This window comes from Malaclemys terrapin, chromosome 9, assembly GCF_027887155.1.
Source record: "Malaclemys terrapin pileata isolate rMalTer1 chromosome 9, rMalTer1.hap1, whole genome shotgun sequence".
In the NCBI taxonomy this organism is placed as follows: Eukaryota; Metazoa; Chordata; order Testudines; family Emydidae; genus Malaclemys; species Malaclemys terrapin.
Window position 1 is genome coordinate 62,929,958 of NC_071513.1, and position 21,230 is coordinate 62,951,187.

General features: G+C 41.6%; 1 protein-coding gene across 1 annotated transcript in view; it reads right to left on the bottom strand.

The window, feature by feature from the left end:
* The window catches only part of LOC128843449 (vertebrate ancient opsin-like), a 166,976-nt gene that overhangs the window by 133,619 nt on the left and 12,127 nt on the right, over positions 1 to 21,230 (bottom strand). The window contains exon 2 of the mRNA XM_054040299.1: positions 16,977 to 17,305. Coding sequence (XP_053896274.1) covers positions 16,977 to 17,305 — 329 coding nt within the window. The remainder of the gene's footprint in view (positions 1 to 16,976; positions 17,306 to 21,230) is intronic.

Sequence of the window (21,230 nt, forward strand, 5' to 3'; positions counted from 1 at the left end):
ACATGTCATGAGTAAATGAAAGGCTTTGTGGGCATAACAAGGGCACACAAAGCTATGTGCAACCATTTATGAAAGCATGGACAGTATTAATTAAATACTTATAATGCTTTGTTATTGAGCTCTCCTCCATCTGAGGATCTCAAATGGCCATATGGACTTGCCAGCAGTGGGAAGTACCCTCCAATTAGCTCCTCCTTCTCCTCAGAGTCTGATTTGAGAATTTTCTTTGGTTATAACTGTCCTACCTGTGATTAAAAATGAGATTCCTAAAATTGCTCTTACCCTGAGGCCTGCTGCGAAACAACATGCTGTGCTACAATCACAGTTCAAACTCCTAAAACTTGGGACAGTAAAGGTACAACTGAATTTACAGAACAGGTCACCGTAGATTGTTTGATTTGCTATAAACAACATTAATCCAATCTTTTGCAGATAGGAAGAAATGTCTTTGGTGATAACTGCAGTACACATGGATTTTCACGGTAGCTGTTTGGTAACATCTGGAAAGGACCATGAAGTTTATACTGAACACAAAGATGTACTAGTCTATAGCAAGATAATCCACGCAAAACACACCATATTTTTCCCCATCCACCACAAGCAATGTGAGAAAACACGAGTGGATGGTAGCTGCTCTAGAGTTCCATGGATGGAACTCCCATTTGTAGAAAGGCTACGGTGATATTGAGTTGGCCGCTGTGGGGACAATAAGTCTGTAGGATTTCGAGGGGAAGCGGGCTAGGTTCATATTACAGCAATATTTCAAACTGGAACGAGCCCATGCCACTCACAGGCTGAAGGTCCATCTTGGCTCACCAAGCAATTCTCACTACTATCAGCTGATTCTTCATTAGCTGGACAAACTCCCCCCACAAGAGCCTCAGCTAGCAGAAATCATCATGTGACCATTACTGCCCTCTCTCTCAGGGTGTGCAGGCTTATTTGCTCTTTGCAACAACAATAAATATTTTATGCATGGAAAGTGCATCCTCAGTGGCCTGTGTGAAAGCAGCGGGTGGCCTCTGTTCCCAGTGGACACATGTCCATGTTGCAAATGGCCACGTTCAAGCTGAGGCACTGTGGAGTTTTGGAGGAAGGAAAAGTGTCAGATTAGCGGGGATTGCCTTGTACAACCCTGGTACCTAGCAAATCAGCAGACATCTGCATCGTTATTAATGCTCTGCAGCCTGCCTGTCTTTCCTCACTTCAGCTTCCTCGTTTGTCTAAGCAGTATCTCCGTTTATAATTGAAATCATGAGGCATAATGGGCTCACAGCAAGCCTTGTGTTGTAATCTAGTTCATTTTAAGAAAATAAGAAAGGCCATGCTGGGTCAGACCAATGTTCCATCTAGCCCATCTGGTCTTCCAACAGTGGCCAGTGCCAGGTGCTTCAGAGGGAATGAACAGAACAGGTAATCATCAAGTGACCCATCTCATGTCGCCCATTCCCAGCTTCTGGCAATTATAAATTACTAAGCAGAGGATGGGTTTTGCGAGAATAAACATTGGAAGATTTTCTAGTCCAACACCCTGTGCCAGATTCAATAGTGCAGCTTCTGGGGATACAATTTACTCCCTTTGGCTTCCTTGGGAGCAGCTGCAGTGGACAGACTATTTTCCAGGTTAGGTCAGCAATCATCTCTAGCCAGTGCTCCTAGAGGCCTTGCCAGCAGAGGCTGCTGGGGACTGGCTTTGAATCATCCTCTCTTACAGCTGGCCTACTGTGGAAACCTCTCCCTCCCAGGAGAGCCCTGCCCACCTCTGGGGCTGGGCAGTCCAGCTTCAGGCCTACTAGTGGTGTCGGATTGTAGACTGTTTATACCTTTGCTCCCCCATTCCCGGGGGTCCTTACCATTCCCGATGTCGCACAAGCCCATTAGTTGAAGTTGAACTAGTAAGAGAATTTACGGGGTCAGATAAATACCAGAAACAAACAATATAGAAACTATAGGTACCCACTCTACTACACCACCACCTTTACCAATCAGACCAATAGATCAAATCCTACCCCCACTAACATCCTACACAACCCTACTGACTTGAATGGGATTGGACAGAGTGTAAATCAGACAGAATTTGGTCCATATTGGAATAAAAGGAGCTGTATCTCTTGGCTCTCACAGAATGTGAGTCATATAAGAATATGCATTTAAAAAGTGACTGTCCTCTCAAGTATAAAAGATTCTATCAGACGCACAGCATGGTGGATGCACTGTTTTGAAAGTCACTTAGCAATATTGCAATGGCAAGTTAAAAAAGGAAATTGTATTTTAAATTACTTTAAAGCAACATACTGGAGCAAATGAATATGGAATTACCGGCCAGTTATAATCTGTTAGGCCCACAATACATTTATAGTAATTTAATAGTGGCTTTGGATGCAATTCTGAAAGATCATAATGTATGTAGAATTATTGGTTTTGGACAGTGCAATTTGCTGGAAAGGAAATGTGTCCTTCTAAAGATAATAGGAACTGCCATTACAGAATAGATGAAAGGGTCTTCCCAATCTGGTATCCTGCCTCCAGTAATGGCTAATGCTGGATGTCTCAGGGGAAAGTATAAAACTAACAATTCACCTGACTATACGGCTGTAGAGAAGAAAAATTTCTTACTGGCTGCAGATGGTGTTACGCTTATGTAGTAAGGTATATTAAGGACTGATAACCTCACAAGTGCATCCTAGCTAATGTCTTCTGAATAATGTATGGCTAGTCTTATTAAACTGTTTAACATCCTTATACTGTATCCATGTAACAATGAGTTCTGCAGTTTAATTACAAAATTAGTCTCTTTTCTGTACAATTGAAATTTGCTGGGTAGCTGGGTGTAAATCGGTGTGACTCCATTGACTTCAGTGGAGCTAAGATGACTTACCCCCGCTGAGGATCTGACCGAATGACTTTCATGGGGTAAGTTTTCAGACAAGTCTTTTTTTAATCTACGACAGGACTTTATTACTCGACTCATAGTTACTAAGATTTCTGATTCCCTCTATGAGGGACTTGTGAACAGCTAATTAAAACATATTCACTGATTTTCTTTTGCTGGTTTTTTATTAAATCTTTCAAAGAATACTAATAGGCTGGATTTATCTTTGCAAAAAACTTCTGAAAACATATTTCTCCCTTTCCATGTTCACCTCTCCTTTCTCTTTCACCTCTGCACTGCCCTTCCCTCCCACTCCACAGTTCCCTTCTCTTTTCTCATACTGTCCCATAGGTGTGGGGGATGCTGCAGCACTCCCAGGTTTTATGTGGGGTTGCTGGCCCCATGCCCAGGACTCCACTCCCCGGCTCGGGTCCCTCCGCCCACACTCCACTCTCCAACCTCTCACCTGGGCCTCGGGTCCCAGCTGCCAGCCCCACTCCCCGGCTGCTGGCCCTGTGCCCATGTCCAGGGCCACACTCCTGGCCCAACACCCTGAGCTCTGCTCCTGGGGGCCCCAGCCACCAGCCTCGCTCCCCGGCTGCTGTCCCTGTGCCTGGTCCCAGCCCCTGCTCTCAGGCCTCCACTCCCAGGGTCCCATGCCCAGTCCCCCGCTCCCAGGGCTCCACTCCCCGGGCCCCGCACCCGCCCCATGGCCGGGGCTCTGCTCTTGGTCCTGCACGTGGGGCCCTGGCTGCTGACCCCTGCCCACGTCTCCGGTCCTGCCCCCATGTGTGCCCCCAGCTGTAGCCTCTGCCCCCTTACCCCTATCCAGGTCCCCGCCCCTCCTGGAGACACAGCCCTGCTCCCAGCCTCAGCTTGGGGCAGGGGCATGGACGGGGTAAGGAAGCTGGCTTTTAGCACCACCACTACTAAAAATGTTCCAGCGCCACTGTACTGTCCCTGTCCCTCCACCTCCGGCTCCAGGGGTAAGGCTCCCCATTCTAATTCCTAGTATCTCCTTTTGAAAAGATAGATATAATGTTGGCTGCCATCCAGTTGTCTGGAATAGTATCTGATTTTTAAAGATTTTCCTTATGTAGATCTTTGCAGATCTAATGAAGCTGAACTATTCTAAATTTTATTTTCTTCTGGACTTTTGGGGAATGCCATCCAGTCTTGGTGATTTAGCAACATTTGATTTCTCAGGTTGCTCTACTGCATCTTGCTTTGATCTCTCTATTGCTGACAAATTGATGCAGAAGAGGTCTTCTCAAATGCATGTTTTAGAGAGAAGCTGACTGACCCTTCTGAATGTAAGTACCTTCAATATATTCTCCATACAGGAGCATGACTTTGTTATCGCATTGTCTTACTCTGCACAACATCAGGTTTAAAATCTGATTTTCCTGTAAGGGATGCTCTTCTGCATGGCACTGGACAGGTAGCATAGCCAGAAAGGTAGGATTCCAACCTCTGCTTCTTAAAAACAAAAACAAGACTCTTGTGAAGCCTAGTCACATGGTGTCACAGCCTTAAAAAATGGGGACTAGATCCTTAGCTGGTGAGAGCCAGAATTGGACCATAGATAAAGCATTGTGCTGGGATTCATGTTAGATTGCTTGTTTTCAGGGCAAGGACTGTCTCTCGCTGTTTGTACAGCTGGATGTCTCGGGGCCCAGGTGTCAGCTGGGACCTCTAAACACTGCTGTAATAAAAATGATTCATAATGGTGGAAATTGGCACAGCTGCATTGACTACACCACCTGAAGATCTGGCCTTAAATCTATAGTGTATTTTATTAGTATGGAAAAATCACAAAGTAGATTCTTAGGGTAGGATTTTCAAAAGCACACTGCAAATATAATGTGGTGGTGTTTGCTTAGCATCAGTGAATGTCACAAAGCTTATTTTGAAACATGATAAATTCCCTGAATCCCATTATTGCAAGTCGGTTGTGTAAAAAACCCAGTAGAAGGCTTATTTCCTGCCCGACTGAGCTTATATTTTGCATTAGACAACCGGTTCAGACCTGTAATATACCAGAGACAAAGTGGATACTGACTGAGCTCTCACTTATTTAGTGTTTTTCTTTCTTTGGTGCTGCATGAGTAGGAAGCAATACCATCTATTAGCATAATACCACTAGAGTGCATTACAGAAATGCAGCCACTGGAAGAGAAACAGGAGAGGTTGTGATTGGTGTAACTTGCAACAATATACAAGTGTTTCCATTGTGTGAAACAAGCTTCAAAGTCAAGAGAAAGGAACTCACCCCACTACCCACCCCACGCAAAGGACAGCCATCTCCCTTCGTATGCCCTGGGTGTGCACATCACTCCAAAAAGGGCAAAGTGTCCCTAGAGCCAGCCTAAATCATAGTGGAACTGTGCATCATGCCCAACACAGACTATTGGGTACAAGATAGTGAGAATATGTAATTGTGGAGCGTGTTCTGTGTGAGTTTGTGTATACCAGATCAGATTAGAAAGGTCGAGCAGAGGACCCGGCTCAAGAAAGATCGGGGTGAATTTTTTTCACCAAATAGATATTTCATTGAAAAATACATATTTTAGTACTTTGAAACGATTTGTGAATTGAGATCAAATTTAACTAATCGTTTCAGTGGAGAAACTGAAGTAAAAAATGAAAACATTGTAAATGTTTTTTACTGACCATTTTGACTTTTAATTTCATATTTAAATTTGGCCAATTTACAAAAAATAAAGCCGTACACAAACACAGGGAGAAAATTGCTAGAAAATGGCTGAATCTAAATGAAAAATTAAAATAAAAATATTTGGTTTTGAATTGACCTAAATGTTTTGATCATCTTGAAATTAATTGAAAAAAAAGTTTAATCAATGCAAAATGTTTAGGTCTATTTAAAACAAATTTTCTCTCTCTCTCTCTCTCTCTCTCTCTCTCTCTTTTTTTTTTTAATTAAAGTTTCTGTTTGAACTGAAATGGATTTTTTTTTTCAGATTTGCAGGTTCAGAAACCAAACTGAGAAATGTATTATTCATTCAGCTCTGATGATAACAACACACACATGTTCACCTACTATGTGGGTGGAAATAGGAGTGTGAGGGAATATTGGTGGGATTGAATGGGAAATCGGCAGGGTAAATCTCCATGAGCACGCAGCTTTGGCAGTTACTGAACTGTTTCACTAATGTGCATTGTGCAAGGTTCTCTGGAGTGCCAGGGAGCAAATACATCATTCTTTTCAACTAGAGCACGGGTTTACTCTTGACTGACTTTGTTCTAAGGATTTCTTTTAAAATCAGAATTGAATGTGTGTGAATGGGGAGGACTAACAGCAAGGCTTGAGCCCAGGTACAGGGTGGGGTTGGGATGCACACCGTATGAGCACAACAGAGTTCAGAGAGTGAGTGTGAGAGTGAGGGTGTGAGATGCCTCAGTACTTGTTGGGACCTAACTCCTTTTTATATAATGGAGCACCAGAATTAGATAAGTCTAGCAGTGCTATTGGGCCTAGATTTTCCAAAATGGACAGAGAGGGTCAAACAGGGACCATGCCCCTCAATCCACCAGAGGAAAGTGGATGCTGCAATTCTACACTGAGTTTATCATGATGCCAGATCTCAATTTTGTCAAATATGAATTCATATCATAGACATGCCTTCTTCTGTGCCTAATCCCAGTGCATCAACTCCTTTTATTCTTAGCCAGATCCTTTCTCAAGACTCACTTCAACATCTATCTAGCTGCCTTGTAGGAGATCTAGCTAGACAGAAGATCCACAGTCCCTAAACCATGTCAATTAAATGCCTTCTCCATCCCAGCATTACATTAGGATGATGACTGATGGTAAAGAAGTAACCTTTTAAGTTGCACTGAGCGCTTGGAGACTGTTTAACTTGTCCTTTCTGTGTCTGTCATTTAAGGATTGATGCTGAGCAATAGGGGTCAAGAGCACTAAACACTTCCCAGATGTTTTGTGCATCTGTTGTAAACTCCTTGTGGTGGTGGGGAACTGTCTTTATTTGCAGATGATCTACACTTCATAAATAATCATCAGTATTAAGAGAATTGGTCTGATGTGTTGTGAATGAATGTTTATTATATGTTGTGCAGTCTGCTTGTCATGTGAGCAGGAGAGATAATGGAGAATACAGATATGCACAGGAAAAATCTCAGTGGAAAACCCTCGTATGCAGCTTTTCTAGCTTACCAGGTCACGCTCAAATTTCTGCTGGCATGGGGGAAGCAACCCATCTTCATACAGGAAGTTACTCTAGCCTCACGGAGGGAGTATTCTTGCACCACAATTAACAGATGATTTAAGGATTTGTGCAGTGGTAGATTCATGAGCTCATCCCCCATTCTGCCCCCATGCAGATGGGGTAAGGAGTGTATCTTCCAAAAGCCTCATGCTCCTGCATAACTGTCGAGGTTCAGCTGCTGGTCAGGTCCCCCTACAACCAAGGAGGCAGGCACCAGGATTTGAGGCATAAGAGAACTGGCCTACATGGGGGAGAAGAACATAATTTTGTTTGCCCACTCGGCATGATGTTGTGAATTTCATTACTTGTCTGAGAGCTGTGAATCCGTGTGCAGACAGGGAATCTAAAGTCCAAAATCAAATCCAGCATCTGCTCCTCTGTGACTGAAATCTACACAGAGCTGATTGTCACAACAGGGAAGAGTTGAGGGGGGGGAGACATGCTGCTGGAGACAAAAATAATAAAAATGAAAATATAAGGTCAGATTTCCCACCATTGACTCCAACAGAGCAAGGCTACTACCTCACCATTTCCCTTCTACACCCATCATAAAGTTTAAAGTTAACTTTTTTCATGGTTTTTTGGTAATTTGAAGATAGCAAAAGTGTGATGGGCCGGGAGGGATAAGGAGAAAAAATATAATCCCAGAAAATGAAAAGCAGCACTGTATGGGGTGAAGTTAAAAAGAAAACTGGACAAATTAAACCTAAGGTAATAACCAGGCTACCCCCAGCAGCGTGTTGCCCAGAGCTGTATCTCTTCCACTTGCCAACTCATTAGGCAGGAATGATCCTTGGTGGTGGCAGGAGGTATGAAAGTGGAAAATATATGGACCATGACAGAGATGCCAGGTTTATGTCCTGTAAACTCTTCCTCGCTGCCAAGAAGGGTAAGTGTGTACGTTTGGGAAGGGGGGTGACAATGTTTCTCAATAAATCCAAGAATAGTATGATTTGCCTGCAAAAACTATTGGCACTAACTGAGACCGCAGACTTGGTCCTCACAAGTGGAGCTGTATTTTGTGAAAATTAAGATTTTTTATCACAAAAAATGATAAAATGGGTCTGAGGCCCAGCAGAAAGACCTGCTTTTCACCTCTGGATTTGCTCGTTCCTGGTTCTAGCTGCTCTGACTAGCGAATAAAGCTGCATTCAAGCTGAACTCCCCGATCTGTAGCTCCCCTCCTTTTTCCCATCACACATTTCCCATACCAACCTGATGCTTTCACTCCTGACACCCAACCCATATAAAAGCCTTTTCCTCCCTTCACCTCATCTAAGTTGCTTGTGAATTTAGGACTTAAGTGTAATGTTTATTAATTCTTTAATGATTTTTATAATAAATATGCCAACAATAACCAAAGCCAGAGGGCCAGCTTCACCCAGGTCTACCATCAATGTGTGCCAGCATAAACCCTGGCAGAGATCTATTGGCAGACAGTCTGCTGGCAGATGACATTTCAGCACAAAGAGCCTGCGGATTCTGTTGTTCTGGGCTGGCGGAACAAATAGAGAGATGAGTGGGTATGGCCAGGGCTGCCAGTTAAGGGGAGTCAGTGCTTCCCCTCAACTGCTTCCATTGGTGGTGTGACTGTGACAGGAATCCAAGGTATCCCTTGGAAGGACTACAGCAGTAATAACACTGCCTGCTTTCCACTGGGGTAAATCTCTCCACCTGGTGCAGGAGGCTTAGCTGGGGTAACTTCCTGCACCAACTTTTCCAAATTTGGCCTCAAATGCATATTCACAGGTTTATTACCTCTATTATCCTGTAATGCTCTATGTACCGTGGATCTAAGCTACACTTTTTTGTATCCCTCCCATACTGAGGTGTGACCACAAACATTCCTTAAATGCTCAATCCAAATACCAATAGACACTATGGAGTGAAGGAACTGGAAAGAGGATGAGCAGGTGTTGGTACTATAGAAGGAAGTAGCAGAGAACTGGGCTATAGACTGGAGAAGGTTGGGGTGGTCTTCAGAAGCAGGGATGATAAGGCAAAAGTACCTCAGATATATATAAAAGGACTATCTGCAGGTGTTAACCACTATTTTATGTGTTTATATTTTGGCATTTATATTTGTTTTCTCAGTGTTGGATTTGCATGAATATGAATAACAGCAAAAGGCAAATTGGTAAACTCCATAGACGGAGAAAAAACAAATTTCAGATTTCGTACCCCTCCCCTCTGTGCAAAGAATGGCAATTAAAAACATAACTATGAAATTATCTGTAAAACACATCTCTCATTCTTAAAGTTTGTGTGTTAAACTGCCACTGTATAATGATTCTTGCTTTCAGTAAGGTCCTAGTGAGTCTATGTCCGAAGAACTGGCATTTGGGTGATGGTATAAATGTTTTTGGTCCATTTTGTGAATTTTGCACAAAAAATAAACCTTTCAGTGCTGTTACAAAAACATCTCTTCTGTAGAAGTTGCTTCTACTCCAAAATTATAGGCTCATTGGTATTTACTGTCACTGAGGTTACAGTAATCTGTGGTAACAAACAAGTTATTAAATTTAAGCAGTTTATACCTCCAAATAAATCTGAGATGAACCCCAGTTGTAAAATCCAACATCTACATCATCAATAAAATATATCTCATTCTCTTGCCCCTGGATCCCACCAGTGCTACCCTTCCTTCATCTCTTAAATAATAATAATAATAATAAAGTAAGTGTCACATTTGGATAATGTCCTTTTAGTTGCCACATTGCCTAAAAGCAATTTTAACAATACAGTTGGTCTCAGATAAGGGACACAATACTGAGATGCCTGAGGGAAATGGCTTCGTGCTTTCAATATGTTTAATTTATTGTTCCAATGCAGACTTGTATTACTTTGCAAGAGATCAGAAGTTAGTAACAAATTGTTAATAGTGCATGTGACATGCTTGGAGGTGGCTTGGAAGCTAGTGCAAATACAGTCTGCTAAAGAATTCTCTTTGTAGGGTCCTCTGGGATCATTTTCTGTTCTGTTCTTCTTTTCCCACTCCAGTCACAGACCCTGTACAACAAGAAGTTTCCCTCTGGCTAAGAATATTGCTACCTCTGGAAACTCTCAATGCTGCTAGAAACATAGGCCAGATGGGTCAGTCACGAGTGAAAAAGCACTTCGTAGGGTCTCCGTACCCAACTGCTACAACATTTACAGCTTCTGCAGACTGAAATGTCCGGGAAGACCTTTTTCCATCTGACTTCCCCAGCCACACCCCACAGAGACTACATACTTAATAAAGCCTTTAATTTTGTATGTTGCACACAGAGTGAGGGCTTCCCTTTCAATGACCATGGCAGTGGGATACACGTATTGCTGTATCTCATTTCTGAAGAAGATTCACAAGCTTTCACACTAGTTCACAACTGGCAAAATTCAACTCAACAACAATTAATGTTCTAGCAACCATATAGGATAGCATATGCTCAGGAGGTAATGTACAAATGCCACTAACGTCTAGCTTCACTGTATTGCTATTTGTGTGCTTCATTCTGGTTTTCCCTCTGAAGTAATTCAAATTTTTGTCACTGATAAAAAATACTCAGCATTGGGCCTCCTTTCCTTGGGATCTGGGTTATATAGTAATAATTAATTGATTAATAAGTTGCAGGTCTTTTTAAATACTGAAGTCAATGGAGCAATGCTGATTTACACCAGCTGTGGATCTAGCCCCTTGTGTACAGCCAGTGACTAATGCAGACATCTGGTAGAGTGAGGTGTCTAGCACTCTGGGCCATAAACTTAGGTGGGATAAATGATCTGGCCTCTCATTATTTATATTGCAGTAGCAGTTGGGGTGGACCAGGAATCCCATTGTGCTAGCCACTATACAAACACAAACCAATGAGTGTTGAAAATCATTTTGTCCCATCTCCATGAGTAGCCAAAAAAAAGGGGGGGGCAGCAGCTCAGACCCCCATTTCCTGTACTGAAAAACTTAACAATGTTGACATAGAAGTTTTGAAGTTGTCCTCAGGTGACTTTCACAGTTAACTTCCCATTGAGATGAGTGGTGGTGGTGAAGGCTTCACAAGTTGCTTCCAGGATATGGGTGCTGTGAATACTTGATAATATCTAAATAAACTACTTGCAATAACTAATTCAGGAAATTAATGGAGCCAGCTGAGCATCTGGCCTCAGGTGTTTAAACTAGCAGCCAAACACTGTCAATCCTGATTGAGCAGGGAGCTTGTAGGGTGTGTGAGAGAGGGGCTGTTTCTGATACATTTTGTTAGGGAGTTGTGTTCTGAGAGCATACAGAGCTCTTCTCCCATATTTGGCCAAATGCCTACCAATAGTAAGCATACAGAAGTGAATCTGTTGGTGTGAGAATGGCTTAAGGAGTTCTTAGCACTGAATGAGGCTCAGAATGGTGCCTCTCCATGAAAGTAACTGGTCTCCTCTTCCAACCTAACTACACACTTATGGAGGGAAAACAAAACACTGCAGTGCCCATTACTAGCATCTGCCAGTGCACTTCAGGCTCTGAGTATATGGCTGTGGGGCTTCAGTAAAGAACACTGCAGAGTGTGCTGGGCAGTGAGAAATCTCAGGTTTGCTTTGTGAATGTTTGAACTGCTTGAAGGTTAATCAAACGACAGCTGCCACTCGCTCAAGAGCATCAGTAATTTGATTTCCTGTTTTGGGGAGGGCAGTGGAGGATGAAATGAAAAACCTATCGATGTACATTTGAAAAGAAGGGTCTTGACTGGCGGAAAACTGTTTAATTAAAATAGTAATGGCCAGCTATATGTCAGGAACCAACAAGCTAGCCAGGATTGCGATAGGGGCTCTATTCCATAAACTGTGTGTGCAGCTGCTTGCCTGTGACATTTTTGGTCTGTTAGACCTTTTGCTTTTCTTTCCCAACCCAACTTCTCTCTTTTACCCCATAGTTATGGTTGGCTCCCACAGCAAGGATCTTCCAGGATCCAGCACCCAAAGAGTAGGATATTGATTGACTGAACTTTACAGTAGGACCTCAGAGTTACGAACACCTCAGGAATGGAGGTTATTTATAATTCAGAAATGTTTGTAATTCTGAACAAAACATTATGGTTGTTCTTTCAAAAATTTACAACTGAACGTTGACTTAATACAACTTTGAAACTTTACTATGCAGAAGAAAAATGCTGCTTTCCCTTAATTTAGTAGTTTACATTTAACACAGTTCTGTACTGTATTTGCTTTTGCTTTTTTTTGTTACTGCTGCTGCCTGTTTGCGTACTTCCGCTTCCAAATGAGGTGTGTGGTTGACTTGTCATTTTGTAACTCTGATGTTCATAACTCTGAGGTTCTACTGTACCTCTTCATCACAAGCAACCTTTTCTCCCTTCAAATCTCTATCGTCACATACCACTAAGTATTTTTCTCAATGGAAGGAGCATAGCACCTTCTACCCTCTCCTGACCCCCGGGATAGCATCTTGTCTCGCTCTGTGTCAGACAAAGGCTGTTTCAGGGTTCTCTGAGTAGCATCTATCCACTTTTTTAATCATCACCTGAATTAGCCAGTACATGAAAACACGGCGGCAGCATATGGCACTGCCTGTACTAACCTTCCTCTCCATCCTGCTCCTCACTGCACCAAAGCCTTAAACCACAAATTAAATGAGATAATCTAACCACACATACTATATTAACTACCTCGTGGGGGCAGGCTTGTCCAAAATATAACTGCCAGGTGAAGTGAAACTGTTTAAAGTCAATAGAGAACTTTAAAGTAGTTGTTGGGAAAACAATAACACTCACAAAATGAGCATTCTTCACTCTCTTCCACCCCTCCACAAAACACCACACCCTTCCTTCCTGCCCCACATATAGGCAGACCCACAGATATATTTCCATCAGCAAGATGTACCTGAGAGCTTATAGAAAGAACGTGGGGTCATTCCTTCTCCACTTTGCATTGCAATAGATCTTTTCATAACAAGCCACTGGTCCAGTTCTAGTGCAGTGGAAACTACATGATCTGCCTTTTTCCACTAAGCAACCCCTTGTCTTAAACCATCACTTTACTTTAAAGTATTCCCAATGTGTCTTGTACTATTTTGTTTGACCTTTCGCTAAAGATCCCATCTGCTCAACAAATGTTTTCGCTGCCCCCTTAGGGAGGTTACTTGAGAGCAACCCCTGTTTCATGTTACTTTTTTAAATACAGTAGTCTTATTGCGGTTTATATCACGCTTATTACAGTAACATTTTGTTTAGTTAAGGACAACAGGAATCAGGATCCTGTTTGAAATTAAATTAAAGCAGGGGTTTCTCATTGCTATGATTTAAAACTGACTTGTTAACATCTCGAGTTGACTTGAAGTTGGATCCTGTTGTATAATGCAAACCCTCTTGAAAACTAGGGGTTTTCCAGAAATCACATCTAAACGCCCAAAAGCTAAACTAACACAAAGTGTGAAAGGTGCCCTAGTCATACAGCATAAAAGGCCAATGTAATAACCAATTAAGATTCTTAAATAAGTTTAGTTAAGCAATGTGGAAATACCAAATGGTGCCAACAACTGAAATAAAAAATAATTTTGCTCTTTATAGCCATAGTAATGTACAACAGAATAATAGCAACTGTATATACACAGGTTTTTCCAGTACTTTGCTGAGTACAGTCCTTCAGACTCAGCTATATAATTTTACAAAGAAGTGAAAAATACAAAGGGCAAGAACAATCTAGTAAATGGGATTTTCACAGGTTCACAGGGTGTTATTTTAATGCCTCCAACCTACTTAGGTTTTATATATATTGCAACAAAAAGTAGAAGCTGCCTTAGTGAAGGTCTCAAAGAAACTTTAGTTATGGAATTGATCAGGAAAAAGTATCATTGTGAATACTTTTACCTAGCCTGGCAGCATTTCATATAGGCATCAAGGCGCTACACAATGATTTAGCTAAACACGCCTGAACTAAAACCCTGAGAAAGTTCCAAGCCCAAAGGCTTTTGGCAGGCAATTCAGTTCTGGATCTGAATTTTGAGTTCATGCCTACCTGTAATTTGAATCCCCAGGACTCTCTTTAATCTGTATATCATTATGGAGGCTGGATATTTTCCTAGACTGTCAGTGTAGGGGGATGAAGGAGGGTTTATAGCAGCCAGGAGGAAGGTACCTTAGTACTCACCTGAACTCCTTGAGCTTCTAGCATGTATTCGGATACCTCTGGTAACATTCACTGGAGCTTAGAAAAGGCTGAAGATGTTGATGGAGCCCTTACATGGAGAAAGGGAAGTGGGGGAGCAGGAATCCTGCTGGGAGAAGAGGAAGTAGCATGCAAGAATACATTTACTAGAGCTGTTGCATGACTTTGTGTTGGAAAATGACAAATTGCTGAAACAACTTTTTGCAGGAAAGGGACACTTTTTGTCAGGAAAGTTTTTACAATGGAACTTCTAGAGAGAGAGACCCTAGTAATTAGGGGACTCAACAGGGATGTGGTAGATCTCGGCTCAAGACTGTGCTCTATCTGATTGGGAGAAGGGACTTGAGGCAGGGTCTTCTGCATCCCAGGTGAGTGCCCTGACCAATGACCTACAGTCAATTGTGTGTCTCTGACCAAATGAATATTTAATTACAAGTGGAACATCCCCAGCAGGAGCCCATGACTCACCACAGAATAGCCAATATCCTTATGGCTAGGGCACTCTGCAGAGATTGGATGGGGCATAGAGAATGAAGGCTACGCTGTGTGAGACAGAAAGGGCACAAAGGCAGCAGCTGGACAGATGTCCTAATCTGTCCCTTCCCCCAGGTTTGTTCACTTCCAAGAATTCTCCATCCTTCTCAGGCTTCCCAGTCCCATTCACTCCCCTCCTCTAGCTCTCCCAACCCCTCCCCTTGTATCCCAGCTGGCCTGGATGCCCCAACCTCCCTGCCTACTTACTTTTAGGGATTGTGTACGGGGGGGTTACTAAGGAGAGGATAAGCTTCTGCCTCCTCCCACACCGGCTCCCACTGCATGGGATGAAGGAGATAGACCCTGAAGGGGAAATAGTGATTTATTCTTATCAAGAAATGGCATGCACTGAACTGAACTTGGCTGCTTAGGGAATTGACCGATCTCTGACATTTCAGTCTGTAAAATACTTGGCAATGGATCTGCCTTAAGTCAGGAAAATAAATAACTCATATACTCTGAAACATCATTATTACCACTGGGAAATGTGTGCTTTTAATGTTTCACAGGGTGTATGTTCTTTTTCTAGCAATGTAAACAGCGAAGCTATTGCTGCCTCAACAACACTCGGGCCTTCCACCGTTTTCTCACGTTTTTGTATATGCCACGTAAAATCCATCTAATTTTAATCTCCTCTTTTCTACTAACAGGGAATTCTCTTTTCTTTGAGCCAGAGTCTGAGCATAAGACAAATCTCTCAGGAGATTTCTTTTGTTCCTAACCTCTCAGATTATGTAGGCCTTTCTGGTTTATCAACCAAACCTCTGTTGAGGTGAGTTATTGCCCTATTTGTCCACTATCTCCACAATGTCCCTCAAAAGAACATTGCTCTGAAAACAACATCAAGTCCAGGTAGTTTGCTACATTTATAGAGAGCAGAAAAAGAAAAGAACGAGGTTAATAATTTACCAAGAGGACTGTGCACTGAGAGTGGTAAAGAGAGGAATATTTCACACCACCTGTCCAAGGCAGCATAAGGAAAAGGAATTGCTGACAAGAAGCTAGATGTATTCCCTGGTTTAAAATCTAATTCAAATCCTAAAACAAAAAAGATTAGTTTGAAAAAGTGAAAGGTCTTTTAATAAGTAAGTCTGTGTTGTTATTTTTAAATCACTCTCCCATTTTTCAAACTAATTTGATATTGTACTTGGTAGAGAACAATGAATGGAACAGGAAATGTTTTCAATCTCTTTGGCCTGAGGAGCCAAGACACCACATTGTGTGTGTTCTCACATAGTTATCAGTCAAAAAAAAAAAAAAAAAGAAGCAGATTTAGAGAGACTGATGTTCTTTAGAAGATCAATAAACACCCAACATACACTGATGGTCCTAAGCTAGTCTCCAGAGATACATTGGAGGAGGTGCAACTCAGTGAATTGTAGGTTGACTTGAAGACTCACCTTCTAAGAAAGACAAAATCGTGTGAAAGGCAATGGTGGTGGCTATGCGTAGAGGTCAGAGGGAGATGGGGAAGAGGAAATGTTCAGCAAGGTGCCATTTTTGGACAGGACTAGTATTCAAAGAATACTACTAAGCAGCAGTCTTCCATACATATCCAAGTGCAGATTTTATCCCTTGGTGGGGATTTGCTGTCTTGGGTAAATTGTGATGCAGCAGCATCCACAGTGTCCATATTTTCCATGTATGCAAAATATATATACATATTACTGATTTATTATTGTAAATATATATGTAAACACAAACTTTAAATTGAAAAACCCTATAGATCTGCAGTGTGTTTACTGGATGTGTTCAGCCCAGACATAATTACAGAGGAAAAACATTAAGCCTCAGCACAGAGCACATTTTGTTTAAAAACATCTGACTCTACCTCTTATCTCAGTGTGTTGTTCATACATTTCTATTTCTAAAACGTACTTGCTTCTGAGGGAGCTAATTTTGCTGCCTCCCTGATCCTCCTCAGCTACAAAGAGACTACTTCCTTGGGACTAGTCAAGCGCTGACATTTAACCATGTGCTTAGGCCCTGATGCAGCAAAGCACTTATGCCACTGTCAAAAAGAAACTGAATTAAATTGGACCTTCAGTGTCCTTCATAAGTTTGTGATGTCCACCACTGTAATACCAACCAATGTACATTAGCTATGAAATTTAGACAACCTATGTTGGTTTCTGCTCATGTTTACAGTAAAATAAAAGAATATTTTAAAATGTACTTACCTGCTTTATAGCACATAGCAGCTTCCCATAAGAGTAAACAATAATGAAAAAAGGAATTACAAGGCAAAAGATGAAGAGACATATGATATACGATATATTGTTAGCATCCCTTGAATGCCAGTTTACTGAACATGTTGTCCCTGGTCCTTCCGGTCCATAGCTACTCCATCCAAAAAGGGGTGGTAAGGTCCAGAATAAAGAGTACATCCATGATAAGAAGATTCCCATCCATATTTTCCTATAGTTTGTGGCATCTGCTTCTGTAGTTCCCATCATTGTACAGTAGCGTTCATAAGAGAGCACTGCCAAAGATATAAGTGAAACTGTACCTGTAATAAAATATATATATATATTTACCAAAAACAGCTGAATGAGGATTTAATTTTTGCTGGTATATATTGTCACAAAATGTATTAAATCAGAAATCATGGACTAAATTAAAGATGAGATTGAACCCCAACGTTTTCTGGAACAACATTCTCCAAGAACTGGGAGTATTCTGATTTAATTTGGCTAATTGTAATTAGGAGCCAGCTGTGAGTTTGGATCCAGATCCGCATAGTCTGAGATGTTCAAATAAGTACCTGACTAATATAAACGTGTACTTTGTTTTTAGTAACAGGGATTCTAAAATTTTCAGTCTGTGTAAGAATCAAGACTATAAAACTTCTATGTTTCAATTTTTATATAGTCACTAGGGTTTAAATCCTGGTCGCATGTAAGACAATAAGAACTCAGAAGCCATTATGATGGGTAACATAAAAACGTAGACAGACAGATTTTTTCATTAACTGCAGTGGAAGCAAGATCAGATCCCTAAGGTCTGAAATTTCAGCTCTTGGCTACATTTTTTGCATGCACATAATAAAGCCTTCACTTTCAAGTGTAGTTTTTTACCTACAGAGTAAAACCTAAAATATTACTCAAGACACAGCATGATGTGTACTAGGGTTTGCACTCATGGGCCTCAAAGGGGCCAAAACCAATTGCATTCACATCATTGCAGGCTGTCTATATAAACGTTTATAGTCCCAGGGTATTAATAATATCGGTCTCTTCAAAACACCCAGAAGCACATAATGATCCCCAAAAGTGTATGAACAAAGCCTTGAAGAGAGACAGATTTTAATCCTTGAATTGTCTGCCTTTGTTTTTGATGGCATTTCAGAGGTTACAGAAGTGAAAAAAGGATGCATCCTACATCTATCCATCATGGGTGAAGTTCTGAACTAGCTAATAAATCACTCTTAAGAGGGAGGAAAGCCTCTAAAATGTCATACCACTGACAGCTGAAGAACAGACAGATTGGTCATGTTAGTGAGTGCCAAAGGTTCAGTATATACACACCCCATGAGGCTGTCTCTCTCCTTCTCAAAGAGAGCTTAGTGGCTGTGGAGAGTGTCATATTGATGATGCTTGAAAATTAAGTCCTCTATTTATCTGGCATTGTTGGAAACAAGGAATTTGCTCAAAGTGAGCAAAAGAAAATAGATTAATGATGGGTGTTGTCTGGGCACCCACATTTGAAAAGCTAACCCCATTCCCATACTATGTGTCTAATCTTCAGGACATCTGCACAGCAGTCAATGGGGGTTGGAGCATGGAAAATCCCCCGCAGAAGAAGAGAAACAGAAAAGGTGGCAGAGATTGCTTTTAAATGTGATGTTCTCCTGGCAAGAGCACTCTTTCCTCACAAAAGGAAGCTCTACTGGAGGAGTAAAGCCGGAGGGCTCCCCCAAGGACATTGACCAAATTCAAAATATTCTCAGGAGTGCTGAGGGCTCTGAGCGGGGAGTTGGTCATTCTGCATAGATGACTCTACTGTGCGGTCTAAACATCAAAGTGTGTGTGTTTAAGAAGTTCCTGTAAAAAGCCTGTTTTCCTTGCTTTAAACGGTATGTGGTCCCTGAGGGGTTCAACTCTAAACCAGAGTGACCACAGTGGGTCTCTGGAAGAGTGTAAATAAGAGGCTTGAGAGGTCTCAGTACTGGCTTTGGGGCTTAAGACAGTTGAACTGTGGAGTCCCTCTTTCCACAAAGAGTTCCAGATCAAGAGGTCTGACACTGGGAAAGTGCCTTAGGAGCCTCACAGACAGAAGCAGTGACTGGACTCTGCCCAGATGCAGATGGCTTGGAAGCCCTTGGGATCCAAAGTTTGGGTCCAGTGATAAGAGACTAGCAACCTGCCACTAGGGGGATTTCACCAGGTCTGTGACTCATTCTATTAGGGCCTGATCTAACACCCATTGAGGTGAACAGATCTTTTTCTTTTGACTTCAATGGACTTTGGATAAGGCCTTTAAAAACAATGTTTAAGATCCCAAATCATTAACATTTTTTATTTTATCTCTTAGATTCTATTTTACAGGAAAGGCCCATATAAGTACCTCAACCTTTTTCTACTTTGCATGTGAAATGCCTTTTGATTTCAGTGGGTGCTCTGCATGTAGAACAGCTGCACAATCAGAGCCTAGACTGTCAACAAAAGACAACGTGAAAGAGATGGGTGATTGAAGGTTCTGTCCAGCTAACGCACATAAAAGCTCTGCTCTGATTGAAATAAGTACTAGGACATTTTTATATATCCATGCCTTGATATCAGATTAAGCAAGCAGATGGAGCAATGTGACTTTGATTTAAATATATCTTTTAGTGGAAATAAAACAAATTGCATGACTGTGATCACATCCCACACACAACAATAGAAAACTGTAAAATACCAGTCTGAAAACTTTGTCTTCTATCCTCTGCTTTATATAAAAGATCAACTGGTTTTTATTCAGCTGTTTTATGTCATGCTGTAGTTTACATTTTTGTAGGTATTTTTAAGCAGCCATGAAGTGCAGAGACTAACTCTGTTGATCCATAAACCTCTTAAAGAGATGCATAACATGCGTCATACTGAGTCTCTCACTCTCAGCTTGAAAATGTCTTACTTCAACTCCACCAACTTCTGAGATGAAAAAGGAAAACACAAAAATGTGTGTGTTTGGAAATTCTCTCCAGGCCTGAGGCTCCCCTGCCTTACACCTTGTATAGTTATTTGCACCTGGGCAAAGTAAGCATCAGATGCTACCACCTACTTAACAGAGTGGAGAATTTTGAGTTGGTAGCGTTTCCCCCACGCGCACACACTTTGCACGAGGTGTCAAGCAGTGGTGATTTAGGTCCACTATCTACAATACCACAGATATGCATGAGCACAGTTCTACCTGCATACTCAATCTTTTTCTAGCTGGGGTATCATTCCCCTGATAACCTCTCAAGAAGTCCATACTTTCTGGGACCTACCACAGAGAACCAGCTAATCAATGTTATAACCCTCCCCACCTCCAATAGGTGGCATCCTCATGCCTTATTGTAAAAAATATAGCATTCCAGATTTGTTGCTCCCAATGCTGAATTAACAGTATTAAAAGCTGTGGTATCTGGGGTCATTATTGCCAAACATGCTAGCTAAGTAGTCTCTTATGCCATAGAAGCACAGTTGTCACTTAGTCTGCATGTTGACAAAAATATTCCAGTGTTCAAAGATGTCCAAATGTTTGGAAAGTAACTGCAGCATGGTTGATACATAGGTCCAAAACTTCAATACATAGTAATACTCAGCTCAGTTCCCCCTGTGGTGGGGGTAATCTTTGCAGTTTCTCAGTCCAAATTTACCTTAAAGCTCTTGGTCAACACAGAGTTTATAAATACATATAGAACTTTAATATCCTCAACATGGATAAAGGAGATCTTACAAAAACATGGTGTGACTCTTAAATAGCAAGAAAATAAACATGGACTTTGAAGAAAAGAGATACAAGTAGATAAAATATATTCCAGTATATATATATGGATTTCCCAAGGTATACTCCTGAGAACTGTAACACTTACTCCACCCAGGGTGTCACTGAAAGCTGTTTATCAAAGCAGAGCTTTGCGTGCTTGAACTCTTTGATAGTTCTCTCGTTGTACAGCTATCTCTGTCTGAGTACTCTCAAAATGTGCCATTGGACTTTCCTCATAGCCCTACCCCACTCAGAGTGGACACTTGGGCTTCCTAGGTATATGCTACAAGCGAAGCAGCAAATAGCTTCTCTGGAATCAATCTCAGCTATGCGGAACAGAGAAATAATACCTCATCTGTTAATACATCTTTTGCAGCACAGACAGGTGAGTGAACAGGCTGAGAATACATTATGACTCTGGCAAACATCAGTGAAGTCACTTTAATTCAAAGGCGCCTAGAGAGGTTAGAAAAATGCAGAAA